This window comes from Microcaecilia unicolor, chromosome 5 (genome assembly GCF_901765095.1).
Source record: "Microcaecilia unicolor chromosome 5, aMicUni1.1, whole genome shotgun sequence".
Taxonomy (NCBI): Eukaryota; Metazoa; Chordata; class Amphibia; order Gymnophiona; family Siphonopidae; genus Microcaecilia; species Microcaecilia unicolor.
This window is the reverse complement of record NC_044035.1, coordinates 174,634,947-174,658,566: the sequence shown is the minus strand read 5'-3', so window position 1 is coordinate 174,658,566 and position 23,620 is coordinate 174,634,947. Positions and strand designations below refer to the sequence as shown.

At 43.7% G+C, this 23,620-nt stretch overlaps 1 protein-coding gene across 1 annotated transcript in view; it reads right to left on the bottom strand.

The window, feature by feature from the left end:
• Nucleotides 1-23,620, bottom strand: part of HYDIN (HYDIN axonemal central pair apparatus protein) — a 2,443,906-nt gene that overhangs the window by 273,641 nt on the left and 2,146,645 nt on the right. The window contains exons 94-95 of the mRNA XM_030205004.1: nt 20,299-20,437; nt 4,610-4,775 (exon numbers count right to left, since the gene is read on the bottom strand). Of these exons, the coding sequence (XP_030060864.1) occupies nt 4,610-4,775; nt 20,299-20,437 (305 nt within the window). The remainder of the gene's footprint in view (nt 1-4,609; nt 4,776-20,298; nt 20,438-23,620) is intronic.

Genomic DNA, 23,620 nt, shown 5'->3' with positions numbered 1-23,620 from the left:
CTATATATATGGAACAGTTAAGTTTGGGCAGAGAGAGGTTCAAGGTGGGAAAATATGAATTTGCCAATAAGGCAGGGCGCCTTTTAGCGATTAAGCTACGACGACAAAAAGTTGACCGTACGGTAAAACAAGTGCGTGATGGGAAAGGCTTGGTGGTCCATAGCGCAGTTCAGATCCGGACTCGCTTTAGGGAATTTTATAAAACTCTGTATGCCCCAGAAATTGCCCCATCCTTGGAGTCCATAGATACTTATTTGGCGGATAGTGAACTCTCTGCACTGGCCCCTCAGCATCAGGAACTGTTAGAGAAGCCTGTCACCCCAATAGAGGTCCAAGAAGCTATATGTAGTTTGCCCTCTAGTAAGTCGCCTGGTCTAGATGGGCTCCCTAATGAGTTTTATAAAAACTTTGCACCAGAGCTGGCACCCCTTCTTGCTGATTTGTTTAATCAGGTGGCAGATGGGGGGACCTTGCCCTCAACCATGAAGGAGGCATGGATAGCGGTGCTACCCAAGCCGAATAAGGATCCCCTTAAATGTGGCTCGTACAGGCCAATATCGGTTTTGAATGCTGATGTTAAAATATTGGCGAAAGTGTTGGCAAGTAGATTAGCGCCACTGATGCCGACGATTATACACCTTGATCAAGTTGGCTTTGTGTCACATAGAAAGGCCATGGATAACATCAGGCACACTGTAGATCTCATGTTTCTAGCCATGAGAAGCCAGAGGCCTTTGTGTCTCCTTAGTCTGGATGCAGAGAAGGCCTTTGATAGGGTCCATTGGCCATTTATGTATAGTCTTAGAGGTTATGGGGTTTGGAGCTCAATTTAAGAGATGGATCCAGGCATTTTATGAGTCTCCCAGAGCCTGTGTAAGAGTAAATGGGAGTAATTCAGAGTTGTTTCCTTTATATAGGGGAACTAGGCAGGGGTGCCCGCTATCCCCTCTATTATTCGCCATGGTCATGGAGCCATTTGCCTCTAGACTACGGGCAGACCCCGGAATATCAGGGGCGCGGGTGGCCGATAGAACACATAAACTGGCGCTCTTTGTGGATGATATTTTGTTGTATGTCACTCGACCTCTAACTACTTTTCCAACTCTAATCAATGTTATGGAGGAATACTCTGCACTATCTGGTTTTAAAGTAAATATGTCCAAGTCTGAAGCTCTGAATATTACTCTTCCAGCAGACACAGTTGAGTCCTTAAAGGAGTCCTTTGAGTTCAGATGGGCAAAAAGACAAATTAAATATTTGGGAGTGAATATCACCCCAAGTCTAGCAGGTTTATTTGAGGCTAACTACAAGGGTTTACATTGCAATATCAAGGCAGACTTAGAGCGATGGGGGGATCAAGAGGCCTCCTGGTTTGGGCGGATAGCCATTGCTAAAATGAACGTGTTACCAAGATTGCTATATTTATTTCAAGCGCTGCCTGTCATAATGCCCAGGCGATTCCTTGCATCGTTGCAGGATTCAATAATGCATTTTGTCTGGGCTGGGAAAAGGCCGCGCTTAGCACGAAAGCTTCTCTATCAGGACAGGAGAAAGGGGGGATTGGGAGTCCCAAATCTCACATGGTACTATAGGACTGCACAGGGGAAAGCCGCGATTGAGTGGTATCAAGATTATCCTGATAGACAATGGGTGCATTTGGAACAACACTCTTTTGGAAATACATCATTAGGGGCAGTCATGTGGCTCCCTAAATCATTTCGAACACTAGGAGATGGAATGTGCCCATCCATAGGAGTAGCTCTTCGCTATTGGGATAGTTTGTTTCCAGGAGGGAGGTGTGTCCTTACAAGCATGGTGCCCATAGCATTTAATCCTTTGTTTCTGCCTGGGATGGAAACCGGGGTATTCACCAGATGGTATAAGGAGGGTGTGAGAAGCTGGGGCCATTTGTTAGCTGAGGGCTCTCTGCTGTCTTTTGAGACCCTGAGGAATAGGGGCATTGTAGGGGAAGGGGGTGAATTTGCATACCGCCAATTGGCCCATTTCTTACAAACAGAGGCAGTTAGAATAGTGCTAAAACGGGCAAGGTTAGGATTGGAAGAGATTTGTGAAAAATCTGCTTCCACTAGGGGTTTGATTAGTCGTTTATATCAATATGTAAGTGCACAGATACCCAGTTGTACCCTACATAGGAAGCGTTGGGCGGAGGAGTTTGGTGTGGCCTTGGGGGAGACCGAGTGGGAGAGAATAGAGCGATCGGCGACGGGTGTGTCCACACATGTGCCGTTCAAGGAAAATGCTGTAAAAGTTTTGTTTCGATGGTACCTCACTCCGGATCACCTTAGGCGAATGTACCCGAATTCTTCGGGACTGTGCTGGAGGGGGTGCGGTCTTGGAGGGACCATGGGGCATGTGTGGTGGAGTTGTGTAAAGGCTCAAGCATTTTGGAAATCGGTTAGAAGTAAGCTACAGAAATGGGTGGGAGGCCCTATTCCTTGGTCACCTGAATTTTTTCTCTTTGGGGCAAGAATTCCAGGTTTAAAGAAATGCCAACAGGAGTTGGTGCAGCTAGCTGTGGGAGTAGCAAGGGTGGTTATTGCTTCACATTGGAAACAGCATGGGGTTCCCTCAGTTGTAAAATGGCATAATAAGTTGAGCTATGTGTGTGAGATGGAGAGATTGATAGCTGAAAGAAAACATCAGATGAGTAAATGGTATTTGGTTTGGAATAGCTTCTCATAATCCTGTAGTAAGAGGGCTTTGGGAGTGTCGTGAGGTGAGGTTTGCATGGGAAGGGAGTTAGATAATCTGGCGGGATGGGAAGGGGGGGATTAACTGTATCATAAAAATGTTTAAAAAATCTTTTTGAAGTTTTAACAAAAGGTTAAAGTTGGATGTTATAGCTGCGGGAACAAAGAGGTCTAATCAGAGCGAATGTGAATATCCTTAAATAGTGCCTTACTTCCTATGTAACTGAAGCAATTTTGTATTGTTGTGCTGTTCAATAAAGACTTCATGTAAATAAAAAAAATAAAAAAAACAATTGGCGCAAAAAAAAAAAACATGCGCTTTGCGAAATTCTATAAAATAGGCGTATTTTATAGAAATATGCTTAGTGGCTGTTCTTGCGACTAAATTTTAGGCATACCCATTTAGGCCACCTAAAGTCAGACCTAAATACCTGTGCCAAACTTAGGCGCAGATCAGGTGTATTCTATAATAGTGCACATCGTTTTCTGAAGTGCCCATGACCCACTCATTCCATGCCCATGACAACTGCCCCTTTTCAGCTGCGTGCATTAGAATTTATGTGTACCACATTGTAGAATATTCCTAGAAAGTTGTGCGCATAAATTCTAATTAAAATCATTTAGTGCTACTAATTGGTTGTTAAGTACCAATTATTGGAGCTGATTGGCTTGTTAATCAATTAAGTTGTACATGCAATTTGGCTGTGCAGTTGAATTAGCGCGTACAACTTAAGGTGCCATTTATAGAATTTGGGGGATAATGTATAAGATACACAATATGTGCACCAAAAAATCAAGCAAATGTGTGCATGCAAAACAGCAGGTGAATATGTGTGCATGTACAGGGGCGGCCCGACCATTAGGCCACCTAAGGCGGCAATCTTTAGGATCGGCATCTCGGGGGGGGGGGGGGGGGGGGCGGGGGGGCGCAGCTTCGTGGCATTTTACCTGGTCATGGTGACTTGCCGAGCCCGGCAGCAGCAGTGATTCCTTTACGCTGCCCTGCTGCCGCTGGCACCCGCCTCTTCCCTTTACTGCAGCTGCCTGAAGTAACTTCCTGTTTTGCTCAAGCAGCCTCAGTAAAGGGAAAAGTCAGGTGCCGCCCGCGGCAGGACAGCATATGGGAATCGCTGCTGCCAGGTTGGAAAGTCTCCGTGACCAGGTAAACACCCGGGGTGGGGGTGGGGGCGGCATACAAGCTCTGCCTCAGGCGGCATCTTGCCTTGGGCTGGCCCTGTGCATGTACTTTTTGTGGGGTAATTTTCAAAGGGAAAGTATGTGCATACTTCCTTTTGAAGACTGGTGTTCATGTGCACATCTGCTGCACAAGTTAAGTAGCATGTTATACAATTATCTTCCCAATTGGGATTTTCTCCTTACAGCCTATTATTTTTATCTAATGAAGTCATAACGGTCAACCTGTGAATCCTAGTGAATATTAGTAACTCTGGCGTCCAAAGCTCCTGACGTTCACATCAGAAATTTCCTTAAAGGAGTCAGATACCCATGAGCTGGCCTTGCAGAGAACCTTTTGTTTTCACTTCCTGATCAGGTTTTGGGCCCGATATTCAGCCGACAGTACTTTGACTGCCTGCCGGCAGCATTAAACCCGGATATTCAATACCAGGCCATTTCCGGCATCTGGCACTGAATATCTGGGGTTTTTTTGGCTGCCAAACACTTAACCAGTTAAGCTGATATTCAGCGGCTGACCAGTTAAGTTATAGTAGTTAAAGATAGGACTGCTATTTGTGCCTTACGGGATAAGTTGTATGACATAGCCGGTTTAGCAGCAGCCACTAACCGTGAATATTGGGGGGTTTGCTTTTTGCTTTTAATTTGGCTATAGTCAACTAGTTTAAATCCAGGAACTGTTAAAACACTTATATTATACTTACCAACCAGGCGTGATAGAAAGTTGAGGTGAGATCGATCCAGGGACACTGAGGGTTCAGTAGTATTTCCTACTAGCAGGAATGGAACTGAAATATTCTGTTCAGGGATTGTGAAGGTCCAAAATGACTCAACAATGTCCATTTCTTGAGACATAAATTCAAAGGTGATCTACACAATGAGAAGATTATTACAAATAAGTGAAGGAGAATAGTACTCGCACATAATTAAACCATAATTTTTCCTAATGAAGAATGATTCTATTCCCCAGTCTTGATACATTGTTCTTTGTTCTTTTTTTGAGGAAGGAGGGGTAGTGCAGCTACAGCAATTTGTTCCTGCTTTTTTAGGTTTCAGCTTAAAATAAAATAGGACTAAGATCTGGCACTTGCAAGCCTTCATTTGCAACTATCTGGAGATTTTTTTTTAATGTCATCTCAACTCAGTCCAGTTACCGCAGAGATTGTCCACGGCGAGAAGTCTTATACCAGGGATCCTTCTGAAACCCTAAATCCAAACGTTTGATTGGGACTTCCTCCCCTAAGGCTGGCCCAGGATGTGGACCTGATTAGGAATCAAACACAGTTCCTCCCCAGGATTTAATACTTTCATTTTTAAAAATGTTATATTTATTTAATGTTATTCAAATGCAAATGCTAGCATGCCATATTCCACTTCTGATATACAGAAAAATGAATATAAAGAAAAAAATATATAAACTGCAGTAAAAAATCTTCAAGTCCCAAAACTGAGGGATTGAAAATAGGAAATAATTATGTATAGCAAATATAACAGAAAACTAAAAAAAGACACACAAGATCTAAAATGTCCATGTGATTAGACACAGTTATGGGAGTTTGATACCTCCTTGACGTCCTTCCATGGCAGGCAGTCCCTGGATCCTCCTGCTGCTATGGGGAACAAACGGAAAGGAGTGGTCCAGCAAGTACTTCTGTAGCTGTCACTGAATCAACCACTGAGGCAGAGGACCTTGGAGCAGTTTCCTGCTCCTGCAGGTATTGCTGTGAGTTCTTCTTTGACCGTGCCAGAGATGAATATCTCTGGCAGCAGTGGAAGCAGGGTCTCTGAGTCCCCTGCATGAGCTTTTCTCCGCAGCATCCAGGAGGTGCAACTCAAGTGTAGCAGTGTGGAGCAGGAGGAAGTTGATTGATTTTCTCGTTGCCCCCTATGGAGGGATCACCATTTGCAGTCTCCTTCCCTGGGGTTTTCAGTGGAAAAGTGGAATCTGAACATCAAGTGCAGTAAAATATAAGCAATTCCACTGGTAGGGGAAAGCAGAGGGCCTTCGGACTGTGCAACAGCTGCAAAAGCCCACAGTAGTCATGATGGACACTGTGGGACGCTATGCAGCTTCTTAGCACTTCCTAAGTGTCTGTCCGCCTTATTTTCGAAAAAGACGCCCATATTTCGACCCAAATCGGGAGATGGGCGTCTTTCTCCCGTGGGCGCCCAAATCGGTATATTCGAAAGCCGATTTTGGGCGTCTTCAACTGTACTCCGTCGTGGAAATGGCCAAAGTTCACGGGGGGGGGGGGGGGGGGGTGTGTCGGAGGCATGGTGAAGGCGGGATTGGGGCGTGTTTAACAGCCGAGGAGAGATGGGCGTCCTCGGCCGATAATCAAAAAAAGAAAGGCGTTTTTAGCGTGAATTTGGGTCACTTTTTTTGGACCCTGTTTTTTCACGAACAAGTCCCAAAAAAGTGCCCTAAATGACCAGATGACCACCGGAGGGAATCGGGGATGACCACCCCTGACTCCCCCAGTGGTCACTAACCCCCTCCCACCCAAAAAAACAACTTTAAAAACTTTTTTTTTCCAGCCTGCATGCCAGCCTAAAATGTCATACCCAGCTCCATCACAGTAGTATGCAGGTCCCTGGAGCAGTTGTTAGTGGGTGCAGTGGACTTCACCCAGGTGGACCCAGGCCCATCCCTCCCTACCAGTTACACTTGTGGTGGTAAATGGGAGCCCTCAAAACCCACCAGAAACCCACTGTACCCACATCTAGGTGCCCCTCGTCAGCCATAAGTGCTATGGTAATGGTGTAGAGTTGTGGTGAGTGGGTTTTGGGGGGGATTTGGAAGGCTCAGCACCCAAGGGAAGGGAGCTATGGACTTGGGAGGTAGTTAACTTTTTTTTTTTTATTGTTACAAGTGCCCCCTAGGGTGCCCGGTTGGTGTCCTGGCATGTGAGGGGGTCCAGTGCACTACAAACCCTGACCCCTCCCATGACCCAATGCCTTGGATTTGGTCGTTTTTGAGCTGGGTGCCTTCGATTTCCATTATCGCTGAAAACGATACCGCCCAGCTCAAATCCGCACAAATCCGATGCATTTGACTGGCACAAACCGTATTATCAGAACAAAGATGGACACCCATTTTTTTTTAAAATATGGTTTGTCCCGCCCCTTCACGTACCCATTCTCGGAGATAGACGCCCATGGAGATGGGCGTTCGCGTTCGATTATGCCCCTCCACGGCTGTTTATGGGTGAATTATCTGATTCTTGAGATACCATAGAGGACCATTCTCTACAGTTGAGCTAACATGCTATTAGGCAGGATTCTTTGGAAGCTAAGATCAAAAATCTCTAGGAAGAAAATACTATTTTAATGAAGGATAACATTTATATTCACTGGAGAATGGAACATTTAGAAAATCAAACCTGGAAGAACACTTTAAGGTTTCTAAATTTCCCTAAATCTTCTTTGATAACTCCTATTGATATGCTATGTAAATATATGCGAGATATTCTTAAGATACCAGCAGAGGGGGGAGGGGGAGGTTGAAAGGAGATGGGGTTAAACATTATACTATACTATACTATACTATACAGTGCTTTTAGTCTGCAAACACCTGACCAGTTTGTTGTGGATTATATAAAGAGAAGATGAATCATATCTTCCAGGAAAATACATTTAGTTTTCAAATTAAAGAAGTGAAAAATTGAACACCATAAAATTTCTCAAATAACCAGGTTTTTAAGTTTTATCAAAAGCCAAATAATTCGAACTAATAAGAATTATCAGAGGTAACAAATTTAACACTACTGAAGCCTGGTAATATAATGAGGAATTAAATATAGACTAATATGCAACAATTGTTTTTGTTCTATTGTACTGTTTGACTCTAATAAAAATTATATTAAAAAAACAAAACAAAAAGAAAAGATAGCAGCAGAGTCCTTACCACCTGTGGTAAGGGCCCAGTATTTGAATTTGTCAACTCAATCTGACTCTGTTTTTGTACATGAGAAAGACCAATCAGCAATGAATATCACTGAATTTCTGGAATTCTCTTTGGAAGTAGCGACCCAGAGGACCACATTACATTACATTTTACAGTTGTATATCGCAATGACCCCTAGGAGTTCTATGTGGTTCACAGAATCAAAAGAAGCAGGACAAAGTCCTGGAAATACATCAGTTTTAAAGTGTCCAAAATACGATCAGACTCATTTTAAAATAGGTTTTGATAGCTTTCTTAAACGCAGAATATTGGAAAATTTGCCAAATTTTTAATAGCAGTGAATTCCACCAGTGTGGTGATTGATAAAAAAAAAATGTTCCATTAAACAGGGTTTCAGACGTTTTGGATTAGGGCATTGTAATAGCAAAGGGAGTCTACATCCTACTATCAAATGTCTAACTGAAAGATGGATAAGGTTCACTAAATATTCAGGGGCATATCCATGAATTATTAAAAAGGTCATTAAGCCAAGTTTGAACATTATACGAGACAACTGGAAGCCAGTGAAGCTCTCTCAAAAGTGGAGAAGCAGACACATATTTAGATGATCTACAGATTAGGCATGCTGCAGTGTTCTGTAGTGTTTGAAGTCTTCTTAGAAGACCCTCATTTAATTCCACATATAGAGCACTGCAGTCAGTGGTGTGCTGGAGCCGGCTCGCAAGAGCCGCTTGTTAAATTTTGACAGCTCTTGCGAGCCGGGTTGTTCTTCGGGGCGAGCCGGCTCCATTGCACGAGGTAAGCATGGCAGGAGGGCGCCATCACAGGCCATGCTTACAAGTGCCCCCTAGGGTGCCCGGTTGGTGTCCTGGCATGTGAGGGGGACCAGTGCACTACAAATCCTGGCCCCTCCCATGACCCAATGCCTTGGATTTGGTCGTTTTTGAGCTGGGTGCCTTCGATTTCCATTATCGCTGAAAACGATACCGCCCAGCTCAAATCCGCACAAATCCGATGCATTTGACTGGCACAAACCGTATTATCGGAACAAAGATGGACACCCATTTTTTTTTTAAATATGGTTTGTCCCGCCCCTCCCGCTCCCAAACATATCCAACGATGTCCTTCGCCCCCACCCTCCCCTCCCGCTCCCATCCGTCAGTTTCTATTACCTCCCTCGAAGCGCCACCTTATTTAAAGCCCTGCTGCCCGTCTCCAGCCTTCCCTGCTTGCTTCTGATGAGTTCATGCCCTTAGTCCCACCTTCTGACGTCATTCTGACATAATTTCCTTTTCCCGCGAAGGCGGGACTGAGGGAACGAACGAACATCATCACGAAGCAAGCAGGGAAGGCTAGAGATGGGCAGCAGGGCTTTAAATAACGCGGTGCTTCGACGGAGGTAATAGAAAAAGATGGATGGGAGTGAGAGGGGAGGGTGGGGGTGACGGAGAATCGCTGGACATGGATGGGAGCGAGAGGACAGGGGAGGGAGGAGAATCTCTGGGTATGGATGGGTAGAGGGGGGCAGGGGAGAGAATTGCTGGGCATGGATGGGTAGAGGGGAGCAGGGAAGAGAATTGCTGGGCATGGATGGGTAGAGGGGGGCAGGGGAGAGAATTGCTGGGCATGGATGGGTAGAGGGGGGCAGGGGAGAGAATTGCTGGGCATGGATGGGTAGAGGGGGGCAGGGGAGAGAAGAGAATTGCTGGACATGGATGGGTAGAGGGGAGCAGGGGAGAGAATTGCTGGGTATGGATGGGTAGAGGGGGGCAGGGGAGAGAATTGCTGGGCATGGATGGGTAGAGGGGGGCAGGGGAGAGAAGAGAGTTTCAGGACATGGATGGAGGGGAGGGCAAGAGAAATTCTGGACATGGATAGAGGGGAGGGAAGGGAGAGAGAAGAAATGCTGGACATGGAGGGAAGATAGAGGAAGGAGATTAGATGAGGGAAAAGGAAGTGAGGAGAGAAACTGCACATGGATGGAGAAAATAGGCAGAAGCTGGATCCACTGTACAGTCAAGTCTGCGGAGGACCAGAAATGAAGACGAAAGGAGGAAAGAAAAGAAATAAATGGAAAGGAAGCCCTGGAAACGGAGTCAAGGGAACAGACAGAGAGAAGCAGAATCAGATACTGGGCCAGCATGATCAGAGAAACAAAGTCACCAGACAACAAAGGTAGAAAAAAATAATTTTATTTTCATTATAGTGTTTGGAATATGTCCACTTTGAGAATCAGGTGCTAAATGTTAAAAGATTATATTTATTTACTTATTTATGGCATTTTATCCCCTATTAAACATGGCCCCTATTCACATTCTCTTCCTAGCTCTGTCCCTTCCTAATCTTTTCCCTCACCCCCTACCTCTCTCCGCTACAGGAACTCACTTCCCATCCATTGACTTCATCACCTCACCTTCTCTCCTACCCTCTTCCTCCCTCTTGGCTTTTAATCTCCGTCTCTTTCTTCCCTCCATTTTGCCTTCCCCATTCCACCTAAATACCTCTCGCCTTCGACGCCTTCGTGGCCACACCTCTCCTACTCTCCTCCGCTCTCTTTTACTCCTTCTCTTACTCTCAGCTGGTGACATCAATCCCAATCCTGGCCCTCCTCACCAACTATTATCCAAACTCTACAGATCTCATCGTGACCTCTCTAACCTCATCTCTATTCCTCTACTCCCCTCCTCTTCTCTGCCCTTCTCTTGCGCCCTATGGAATGCCCGCTCTATCTGTAACAAACTCCCCTATATCCAGGACCTCTTTATCTCGCGTCACCTCCATCTGCTCGCCATAACAGAAACCTGGCTCTGTCCTGATGACTCTGCTTCAGTCGCAGCCCTGTGCCATGGCGGTTATCTATTTTCACATACTCCTCGCCCTGCTGGCCGTGGGGGCGGTGTTGGACTACTTCTCTCTCCCTCCTCCAGATTTCAACCCCTTCTTCCACCTCAATCTCACTGTTTTTCCTCCTTTGAAGTCCACTCTATCCGCCTTTTCTCTCATCTGCCTCTTCGAATAGCGGTCATTTATCGTCCCCCTGATAAGTCCCTTTCATCCTTTCTCAGTGACTTTGACGCCTGGCTTGCCTTCTTCCATGATCCTTCCTCCCCCTCTCTCATCCTTGGTGACTTTAATATTCCTGCTAATGATCCTTCCAACTCTTATATTTCCAAGTTACTTGCTTTAACGTCGTCCTTTAATCTCCAACTATGCTCCACCTCCCCCACTCATCAAAATGGTCACTGTCTTGATCTCATCTTCTCCTCCAACTGTTCACCTTCTAGTTTCCTTGCCTCTGATCATCCCTCCTCTGATCACCATCTTATAACTTTCACACTTAAATCTCCTCCCTCCCAGTCCCGTCCTATCTAATTTATCTAGGAATCTTCACGATATTGACCCTTCATCTCTATCCTCCCATGTTTCAAACCTCCTCTCTACTGTGGCACCATCCACGTCTGTCAACGAGGCTGTTTCTTCTTACAACAATACTCTATCCTCTGCCTTAGACACTCTTGCACCTTTGATGACCCGCCCTGTAAGGCGTACAAAACCCCAACCTTGGCTGACTTCTAATATCCGCTACCTACGTTCCTGTACCCGCTCCGCCGAACGCCTCTGGCGGAAATCTCAGGCCCTTGCTGATTTCTTACACTTTAAGTTCATGCTGACCTCCTTCCAATCTGCTCTTTTACGTGCCAAACAGGATTATTTTATCCAGCTGACCAACTCTCTTGGCTCTAATCCTCGACTTCTCTTCACCACATTGAACTCTCTCCTCAAGGTGCCCCCTCCCCCAACTCCCCCTTCATTATCTCCTCAGACCCTTGCTGAATTCTTTCACAACAAGGTTCAAAAGATAAACCTTGCTTTCTCTACCTCACCACCTCTCCCTCCACTAGTCCGTTCCCCTCTCTCTCCTTCCCCTCATTCCCTTTCCTCCTTTCCTGAAGTTACTATTGAGGAAACTACACTTCTCCTTTCTTCCTCAAAATGTACCACCTGTTCCTCTGATCCCATTCCCACCCACCTTCTTAATGCCATCTCTCCTACTCTTATTCCTTTTATCTGTCACATTCTCAACCTCTCACTTTCCACTGCGACTGTCCCTGCTGCCTTTAAACATGCTGTGGTCACACCTCTCCTTAAGAAGCCTGCACTTGACCCTACTTGTCCCTCCAATTACCGACCCATCTCCCTCCTTCCTTTTCTCTCCAAATTACTTGAGCGTGCTGTTCACTGCCGCTGCCTTGATTTTCTCTCCTCACATGCTATTCTTGACCCATTACAATCTGGTTTTCGCCCTCTCCACTCAACCGAAACTGCGCTTACTAAAGTCTCCAATGACCTATTACTGGCTAAATCCAGAGGTCAATATTCCATCCTCATTCTTCTTGATCTTTCCGCTGCTTTTGACACTGTCGATCACAGCATACTTCTCGATACCCTGTCCTCACTTGGATTCCAGGGCTCTGTCCTTTCCTGGTTCTCTTCCTACCTCTCCCTCCGCACCTTTAGTGTTCACTCTGGTGGATCCTCTTCTACTTCTATCCCTCTGCCTGTCGGCGTACCTCAGGGTTCTGTTCTTGGTCCCCTCCTCTTTTCTATCTACACTTCTTCCCTTGGTTCATTAATCTCATCCCATGGCTTTTCCTACCATCTCTATGCTGATGACTCCCAAATCTACCTTTCTACCCCTGATATCTCACCTTGCATCCAAACCAAAGTTTCAGCGTGCTTGTCTGACATTGCTGCCTGGATGTCTCAACGCCACCTGAAATTAAATATGACCAAAACCGAGCTTCTCATTTTCCCCCCCAAACCCACCTCCCCGCTCCCCCCGTTTTCTATTTCTGTTGATGGCTCTCTCATTCTCCCTGTCTCCTCAGCTCGAAACCTTGGGGTCATCTTTGATTCTTCTCTCTCCTTCTCTGCTCATATCCAGCAGACCGTTTCTTTCTTTACAACATCCGTAAAATCCGCCCCTTTCTTTCCGAGCACTCTACCAAAACCCTCGTCCACACCCTTGTCACCTCTCGTTTAGACTACTGCAATCTGCTTCTTGCTGGCCTCCCACTTAGTCACCTCTCCCCTCTCCAGTCGGTTCAAAACTCTGCTGCCCATCTCATCTTCCGCCAGGGTCGCTTTACTCATACTACCCCTCTCCTCAAGACCCTTCACTGGCTCCCTATCCGTTTTCGCATCCTGTTCAAACTTCTCCTACTAACCTATAAATGTATTCACTCTGCTGCTCCCCAGTATCTCTCCACACTCGTCCTTCCCTACACCCCTTCCCGTGCACTCCGCTCCATGGATAAATCCTTCTTATCTGTTCCCTTCTCCACTACTGCCAACTCCAGACTTCGCGCCTTCTGTCTCGCTGCACCCTACGCCTGGAATAAACTTCCTGAGCCCCTACGTCTTGCCCCATCCTTGGCCACCTTTAAATCTAGACTGAAAGCCCACCTCTTTAACATTGCTTTTGACTTGTAACCACTTGTAACCACTCGCCTCCACCTACCCTCCTCTCTTCCTTCCCGTTCACATTAATTGATTTGATTTGCTTACTTTATTTATTTTTTGTCTATTAGATTGTAAGCTCTTTGAGCAGGGACTGTCTTTCTTCTATGTTTGTGCAGTGCTGCGTATGCCTTGTAGCGCTATAGAAATGCTAAATAGTAGTAGTAGTATCATTAAATTTTTTTTTCCTGGAGAGAGTAATGCATTGCCCCCCCCCCCAGGCTATAGCCAGCTCTGCAATTTGGGGGGGGGGGGGCGCAGATGTGGATGGGGGGGGGGGGGGGCGAAGTGGTGGACCGGAGGGCACAGTGGTGGACCGGGGCGAGAGCCTGTTGTTACAAATTTACCAGCACACCACTGACTGCAGTAGTCCAAATGTGATAGAACTAAAGATTGTACCAGCAACCTGTAAGCTGACTGACTGAAGAAAGATCTAATCCTTCTTAATTTCCACAGAGTTAAAAACTTTCATTATCAAGAAATTGATTTAGGATTCAAGTTTTAAATTCTTGCCAACAACTCCTCTCAGTATCTTTAGCTGCTTTTCTATTTGGTACAAGACACCATTTATTGTGATAGAAGTTTCTAAAAACAGTTTGTAGGTATTTCCCAATACTAGAAATGTAGTTTTATCACTATTAAGCTTTAGTTTAAAAGCTGCTGCCCAGCTTCAAAGAATGCTAAAACCTTCCTCTGTTAACTGAGAGATGGAGAATAGTGATGAATCAAAGGGTTTAGTAATAGTGATGTAGTCTGCATATTATATATGTATTGTACCCTGTAGATGACAATCAAATTGCCAGTTGGGCCATCAGCAAATTAAACAATATATTTGAGAAGGGCGAACCCTGCAGAAGGTCATACTCAGGTATGCATTCAAAGGAACGGTGCAGGTTTCCTTTCTTAACTTGATTATGATCTACTCTTTAGAATACCTGTTAGCTATCTCCATAACAAGGCTATAGTACCATAATGAATTAGCAAATTCAACAAGATTTCATGAGCGACAAGATCAAATGCAGCAGACATGTCAAACTGCATTAAAAGCACCCTTCATTCCATACTAATATCTCTTCTAGTTTATGAATATAGGGAAGTTAATAAGTCTTGGTGCTAAAAGATTTTCTAAAAACCCTGATAGTGATGAAGGGAGAATGTTATGAAATTCTATGTAGTCCACCAACTGGCATGCCACAATTCCCTCCATAACCTTAGTAAGAAATAGAATGGATGCAATGGGTCTGTAATTTGAGACCTCAGCAAGACTGGATTTTGCATTCTTTGGTATCGGAGTAAGGATTATTTTTGCCTGCATCAATAGGGAAGTGTCCTGAGTGAAAACTATCTGTAATGCAAGCAAATACATAATTTTTAAATTGAATAGAGTTATGATTCAATAAAAAACTAGGACAGTGGTCCAAAGCACAATAGGAGGAGGCGTGAGTTTTCATAAATGATTCAAGTGTAGACAATTCAATGGTATTAATATAAACTAACGCATGCGTCAACCTTTTCCTACCTGAGCACACAATTCTGGAATGCACTGCCGCGAAACCTAAAAACGACCTATGAACAAACCAACTTCCGAAGTCTACTGAAGACCCATCTCTTCAACAAGGCATACAACAAAGATCAACAAATATGAATTTCTGTACACACAACCAGAATTGCCCCTACAATATTTGCTTGCCAAACTACTAACATGTTTCTTCATTATCATGTTACCCAAGATCCTCTTTTATTACTAAATGTACATTTTCTTTATAATTCTTATATATTTCTTAAATATCTCTTAATATGTTTGCTTATTAAAATACTTCCATGTTCTATCATTATCATGTTACCAAAAATTCTCTGCTATTACTAAATGTATACTTTCTCATGTATTCTCAATATTCATGATGTATTGTAAGCCGCATTGAGTCTGCAAAGAGGTGGGAAAATGTGGGATACAAATGCAACAAATAAATTAATTAATTAAAAGAACTCCAGTTCCTCTCACCTATAATCCTGTCTTGTTGACTCTAAATTTTATCTAGAAGTTCTGGATTTCCAATTTTATCCTGTTTTAAGGAAAGCCTAATTTCAATGTGGAAATTAAAAAGAATAAGACCTTTCTTCCCAAGGAGTGTTTTCCGCAACCTGGTACAATCAATGGTGCGCAGTCATCTAGACTATTGCAACGCACTATATGCCGGCTGCAAAGAACAAATAATCAAGAAACTCCAAACAGCCCAGAACACTGCAGCTAGACTCATATTTGGCAAACCAAAATTTGAAAGTGCCAAGCCCTTAGGAGAAAAACTACACTGGCTCCCACTTAAGGAACGCATCGCGTTTAAGGTATGCTCACTAGCTCTCAAAATTATCCATGGAAACGCACCAGCTTACATGTCAGACCTGATAGACCTACCACCTAGGAATGCCAAAAGATCATCCCGCACATTCCTTGATCTGCACTTCCCCAGCTGCAAAGGAACGAAATACAAACTAATGCATGCGTCAAAATTTACCTACCTGAGCACACAGTTATGGAATGCACTGCCGCACAGCTTGAAATCGATCTACGAAAGAACGAACTTCCGCTCATTACTGAAGACCCATCTCTTTAATAAAGCGTACCACAAAGATCAACCAATGTGAATATGCACAACTCGCCCATCTATATTCAGAATTGTCTCTTAATATCTGCTTGTATACTATTACTTTGTTTTATTATCATCATGTTGACCAAAACCCTGCAATACTAAATGTTTAGTTACTAACATTCTTACACTACTCACTTACACTTACACTTACACTTTGAGCCTGCAAAGAGGTGGGATAAGGTGGGATACAAATGCAACAAATAAATAAATAAAAGTGAAGAAAGGAAGGATGGAGAAGATATAAAGGAGGGAAGAATGAGCATAGATGACAGATGGAGAAGAAAGCTGAGGGAAGAAGGAAAGAGAACAGCAGGCAAGCAGTATGTACTGTATATGTGAGACCTAGGGAGAGATGCAAATTAGCAAGAAAGTAGTGAAATATATATGAGGGAGAGGAAAGTATGTCTGAGAGAAGGAGGGAGGAAGGGAAGCATGGTAAATTATTATGATGCAAGCTAAAGTAACAAAAGTAAAACAAAAGGAATAGTCAAACAGAAATGAGACTCAAGAATGAAATCAGCAAGTAGCAGCAGGGTGGAGATATTCTGTCAGCATAAACTGGATAAGATAAGAAGGAATATAAAAAGCAGAGGCAAGAGAACATGTAGACAATGCAAAATGAATAGAAAAGATAATATGAAGTATAAATTAAAGCATAAAGAATAGAAAACAGATAAAGAAACTGAGGTGGAATCGAAAGGAATAATAAAAAAGATGAAGGGGCTAAAAAAGCAAGAAATGTAAAGGTCTGAAATGATTTTACTGAAAAAAAAATTATGCCATATTTTGGATGGGCATTTTCGATATGATGTCTAAATCCATTTTGGACAAAAGTGGCCTTTTTCAAACCAGAAAAACATTCAACATTTTGTTTCAAAAATGGCCATTTGTTAGACGTTTATGTGCTCAGTGCACCTATCTTTTAGGACTATTTTTGAAAAAAAAAAAGTCCAAGAGAAAAACACACAAAAAAATGTCATTGGCATTTATGGGGGTCCAGCATTCTTAGTAGACTGGCCACACAGACATCCTGGCAGAGTAGTGGGGCACCCTAGTAGGCACTGCAGTGGACTTCACATAAAATGCCCCTGTTAAAAAATTACCCTCATAAATGTTATTCCTGTTATTTCTGTAGTCTGACTTGCATGAATAAGGTATACAGATAATAACAGCTAAATATCATTGGCACTATCTGTATAGGAGCTGCCACCAGAATGACTGTGGCTACTCCTCATGATAGGTGTATAAGGTTTGGTCATATATCATCTTATTGAGTCAAAATTTATCTGGTTATTGGTCCGGCACTTTGGAAAAATGTAACATGTATACAGTCAAAACCCAATGCAGTCTACATAAGCAGTTCTGAATACTTGCCTCCAAATGAAGAGATAAAGGATAATGGAGAGTTAAGAAATAGTTGACTGGTTCTAATTTCTAAAAGTTAGGAGACCTCTTCAGGCTGTACATGGTGGAGCATAAGGTCATCATTGTGAACCCCCACATAGAAATATTGGGGGGGGGGGGGGGGGGAGGAAATGTAATACCACTTTTGTATTAAAAGTTTAAAAAAAAGTGGTGGGGGGGGGGGGGGGGGGGGGGGGGGAGGAGGCCAAAAGAATAAGTAAAACGGAAGAGCGACACCGTTAAGAAATGGCCAGGGTAATTTCCAAGCCATTTTCATAGGTAAATAGGGTATTACCAAGGAAACTGGCTTTTATAAAATTGAACGCCCTGTGTGCTGTTAAACTTATATATACAGATCCTGTACACACATAAGTTTAGGGGGTAAAATTGGAGAGGGGATGTTACTTACATACTTTTGAATTTTAAAACATATACATGTATTTTAAACCAGAAAGAATTTCCACACACTATTACTCGATAGCATAACCAATGCTTTACAAAAGTTCACCAACAAGTACTGTAGATTGGATGTTTGTCCGACCCATCTTTTAAAAGTCGCCCTGAAATGCTTTGTTGAAGATCTGACTTGCTACCTAAACCATATGTTAAGCTCTGGAACTTCCCGCCTGAACATAGTAATATTCTTCTCACACCCATTCCAAAGAACCTTAAGATTAAATCTGATGTTATCTCAAATTACCGCCCAGTGGCTTCTATACCATTGGTTATCAAGTTAACGGAGAGTATGGTTAACACTCAGTTCAATGAATTCCTGACTAACTTTGATATCCTTCACCACTCGCAGTCCAGTTTCTGTGCACAGTATAGCACAGAGACGGTTCTAGTCACCCTCTTATCAAATTTCAAACGATAGCTATCTATCGGACGGAAGGTACTACTACTTCAATTCGACATGTCAACTGCCTTCAATATGGTGGACCATGACCTACTACTTCATCTACTAGACTCACTCGGCGTAGGAGGGTCTGTTTTGCACTGGTTCAAGGGCTTCTTGACCACAAGAACTTACCAGGTCACAGTGAATTCCGCCACTTCTGCTCCATGGTCTGCCTCCTGTGGGGTGGCCCAAGGTTCTCCCCTTTCACCAACATTATTTAATATCATGTTGATGCCATTAGCCTCAGCTCTAGCAAAATTAGACCTAAATCCGTTCATCTATGCCAATGATATTACCATCTATATCCCTTTTCATACCACCATATCCGAAATCGCTAATCTCATTGAAGCTAGCTTCTCCACTATTGAACACTGGGCTCAGGTGTTCTGATTTAAACTAAACAAGGAAAAAAATCAATGTCTCATACTCTCGTCCACCCATAACCAAATATCCGACACAACGCTTCCCGTTAAGGATTATGTTCTTCCACTTTCCAACAGTCTGCGGCTTTTAGGTGTGAATCTGGACATGTACCTACAGTTCGACAATCATGTGCATTTGGTCTCCAAAAGAATGTTTAATGCTATGTGGAGGCTCCGGTGCATAAGGTATTTCCTTACCAGAGAGCTGTTCCGTACCCTTGTGCATTAGTTAGTCCTATCCCTCCTAGATTACTGCAGCGGGATTTATGCGGGCTGCAAGGTCTCTTTATTGAAAAAGTTCCAGACAGTCCAGAACACTGCCGCGCGACTGATTCTGGGAAAACGACGATTTACACATGCTGAGCCTCTGCGCTACAACCTACATTGGCTGCCTGTGAAGGAACGTATTATTTTTAAAATCTGCTCCTTAACCAGTGGCATAGCCAGAGGTGGGCCTGGGTGGGCCGGGGCCCACCCATTTAGGGCTCAGGCCCACCCAACAGTAGCACACGTTTAGCAGTAGCTGGTGGGGATCCCAAGCTTGGCCAGCTGAAGACTTCCCCTAACGAAAACGCTACTCTCCACGATACTGACACCTGTGCATGCTCTGTTTTCAGTGCATGCCTGCTGCAGACTGCCAAAGTGGAAAGAAGCATTTCCCCACCAGCTGAGGTATTTTTTTTGGTGGTGGTTGGGGCAGGGGAGAACACTTGGTGCCCACCCACTTCTTGCCTAGACCCACCCAAAATCTGTTGTCTGGCTACGCCCCTGTCCTTAACCTACAAAATCATCTATGGTCTTGCTCTGGACTATATGCTCAACCTGATTGATCTTCCACCAAGGAATGCCATGCCTGCAGCACGGTCATATCTCCAACTACACTTCCCAAACTGCAAGGGGGTCAAATATAAGATGATTTTCACCTCTTCTTTCCGCTACTGGTGTCCTAAATACTGGAATGCTCTTCCGCAGCACCTCAAAACGCAAATGGACCACATCCTCTTCAAGAAATTGCTGAAAACTTACTTCTTTGCTAAAACGTACTCCCCTAGTTACTCAGCTGATTGATATTCCCATCACAATCCCCCACCCCGCTTAGTTCGCCATTGTTAGCTACTGCTCCCCTTGTTTATTCTTTGTCAACTTTACAATATTTTCTTAAATTGTAAATTTTCCTAATTTTTCTGTAAGCCACATTGTGCCTGCATGTGTGGGAAAATGTGGGATACAAATGAACCATAAATAAATAAATAATGGGGTACCACTAGAAAGATGCAGGTTAAATACTAAGGGGCCCCTTTATAAAGCAGTGGTAAGCCCACCGAGGGCTTACTGTGTGGAAATCTGAAACTACCGCCGCCCAACTGGGTGCCGCAGTAATTGCATCCCCAGCTATTTACCAGACTTTTACATTGTGACTTCACTTTGGACCTTATAGGGAGAAAGTGGGTTATAAATGTATGACATAACAATCTTTTATTCTCCATTCCAGCTCTTCTCTTGTAAAACTGTACAGCATATGTAACTTTTAAAATCTCAATACAGGAGATATACTTTGGCCCTTTTGCCAGTCTTCTAATCTTCAGGTACTAACCTCTGCTTTCTTCTCAGCACGAATTTGTCCCAACATTGTGAGGCAGTTGAAGGCTGGTGCTGATTTCAGGCTCAGAGTATCCTTACAAGTCCATACAAATGAATAGGCAGAGTTTGTGGGGTTGATAATCATAAAAGACCTATATAGGGAGATCAACAAAGACATGAGTGTGATGGTTTTTTTTTTGAAAACAGTGACATTTTAGTGGCTGTTTTTGTGTGTTTCCTGCAAGCTATTTATAATGGTTTGTTGCTATTATGCTGCTTTTTTAAATTTTGAATTACTTATCTTCACATTATTAAGTCTTAAAAAAAATTCACAATGAAAAATAATCCTGAAGGAGAGTTGATATTAAAAGTTGCCTATGCAGGAGGATGAGCAGGTCTTAAATTGTCATTTAAAAAAAGAGTGAAAGACTATTTAATTCTTGTGCATAAGCTGGAAAAGCTGGAAAAATATTGTCCCCCCAAAATTCAAAGTTATTTAACCGGCCAGACACATCCGTTGATCGGTTAAATAGCATATTGGCACCTAACTGCTAATATTCAATGGCAGATAACTGGTTATCTCCGTTGAATATCTTATCTGGTTATGTGCCAATATTCAGCACCTAACCAGATAAGTTTAGCAGTCAAATAGGACTGCATGAATAGCTGTCCTTTCTTTAAACTCTAAAAAGTTAACTGGTTAGTGCTGAATATCTGCACAGCCAGTTAACGTTTTTGCAGTTTAAAAACCCCATCGGATATTCAATGCCAGTTGCCAAAAACATTAAGGATATTTTGTTCCCTATGGAAGTCATACGTGAGTACTCATTTATTGCTCTTTTTCAGTCTTCTCCTATGAGTTTGGAACCCCAGCCTATTCCATCATGGTGGGGACGCGCCCACTTCAGGTCGTGCATGATCCTGGATTAGGGTGGCTTACCCACTTAATTCCTTGTTTATCTGTACATTCTTCGACTCCTTCATTGTCGGTAGCAGGCTATCCTACATCTGTTTCCTGTGTATTACTAAACTGCAGGTTCCTTCGACATAAATCAGCTTTCATTTATGATATTATCACTTTTCATCACTTGGATCTGTTTTGCTTGACTGAACCCTGGCTTCTTCAGGAGGAGAAGGCTTATTTATTTCACTGCCTTCCTCCCCACTATTCAATTGATTTATTATTTGCATGTTGGTAGACAGGAGGGGGTCTAGCATTAATTTTTAACTATCACTACTTAGTTAAAGAACTCCCTATAACTGGTCTCCCGTATCAAGAATTACTATTAGCACAGGTTTCCACAAAACCAGTTTTTTCATATATTGGTTCTTTATTGACCACCTTACTTAAAAACACATGACTGGGACTTGGTCTATCAAACATCAACTGAAGCATCTGACAAATTCCCCAATCTTTTAGTTTTAGGACATTTGAATACACATGTAAACACTTTGTCTCAGCCTCATTCTCTTCATTTTTCTAATTTTCTTACTGATATAGGGTTGTATCAGTATGTTTCATTTTGCTACACATTCTGCAGGTCATACCCTGGATTTGATTATCACTCACCAGGATTCTGTTATTACTCCTTCTAGGTTACTGAAGCCACACTCCCAGTGGTCCCATAGTTCCCAAAAAGCACTCACAGGCCCAACACACAAACCACCAGGATTATTTATCAGTCCAGACAGGCAGAATGAACAAACAAATGTGTTTATTCTCAGAACTTGGAACAGTGGATAAAAAAAAATAAAAGTGCAAATAGCACACAGTAAGAAAAATGGATCAATTAGAAAACTAACTGAACATTTACATACTTCCTAGAAAGTACCTGGGGAGATCAGGACATATATCTGTTCACAGAGCTTCAGCAACGATCTCTCTCTCTCTCTCTCACTTTCTCTCTTTTCTCTCAGGCTGAAACTGAAGCAACAGCCAGCACCTGCTGGGTAATTTCAAACTCCAGGCCAATCAGAGCCCAGAATAGTCAAGTTTCAAATAAAAACTGGTTACATCACTACAGGCACTTCCTATTATCTGTGTGCCAACTAAAAGAAAGAGATGTCAGTCCTCTGTAACAGCTTTAAGCATAAACATGCACCATCTGCTGGCCAAATAGGAGAAATACACTTCAGAACATAATCAATGCAGGAAAATATCCAATACATTTTACAGGCTTAAAACACACTGTTTCTTCATGGGGGGAGGCATTGCCTTCCTCATTGCTTTTCATCCCGGCCACTGATGTGGTGGCCTGGAGGACCCGTGAGCTTCAGTTTCTGTGCTCTGCCCATTACCCTGCCCTTCCCTGTCTCTTGTTCACTTACTTCACCCTTGTGCCCCACTGTAGCTGCAAAGCAAAATGCGCAGGGCTGTAGGCCTGCGCATGCCGCTACCAGCTTCCCTCCTCCTCCCTCCCTTGCCTCATGATGTAAGTTCCTCTTTCCGGAGAGGAGGAGATAAGCCAGCAGCAGCACACGCAGGACTACAGTCCCATGTACATTTTCATTTTGCTTTGTAGCTGCAGCAGCAGGGTGTGGAGAGAGTGAGTTGAGAAGCAGGGAAGGGAAGGGCAGGGTAGAGCAGAGCACGCAAGCTCACGGTTTCTCCAGGCCACCACAGCAGTAGCCGGGAGAAGCTAGTGTTTTGGCACCTATGTCCCTATCCTTGCTTAGAGGAGGGGGCTGGGGTTGGAAAGAGTGAGCAAGAGGAGAGGTGAGATAGTGGAGAGGAGATCCTGGATGGCTGTATCAGGGAAGAGGAGTGAGACAGGAATTCTAGGTGGAAGGGAGAGATACTGGATGGAATAGGGAAAGGAAAGACAGTGAATGGAAAAAAATTGATATAGGGGAGACAGTGAATAGAAGGGGGAGGCAATGGAAGGGATAGAGAGAAGAGGAGATGGGAGATGCTGCAAAGGGGAAGATAGAGGGGGGAGATGCTGGAGGGAAGGGAATGAAAGATTGCAGATTCTGCAAATGGGAGAGATACAGGGGGAGATGGCTGGAGAGAAGGGGAAACACTGGGTGGAAAAGAATGAGAGAGGTGGGAGATGATGCAAAGGGAAAGAGAGGGGGAGATGCGGGATGGAAGGGGGAAGGGGAGACACTGTATGGAAAAGAGAGAGAGATGGGAGATGCTGCAAAGGGGGAAACTGAGGGGAAGATGCTGAATGGAAGGGGAGACACTGAATGGAAAGGAAAGAGCGAGAGAGAGATGGAAGATGCTGTGAAGGGGAGAAAGAGGGGAAGATGCTGAATGGAAGGGGGAAGAAGAGACACTGGATGGAAAAGAGAGAGAGAGGGGGAGAAAGAGAGAGAGAGAGATAGGAGAT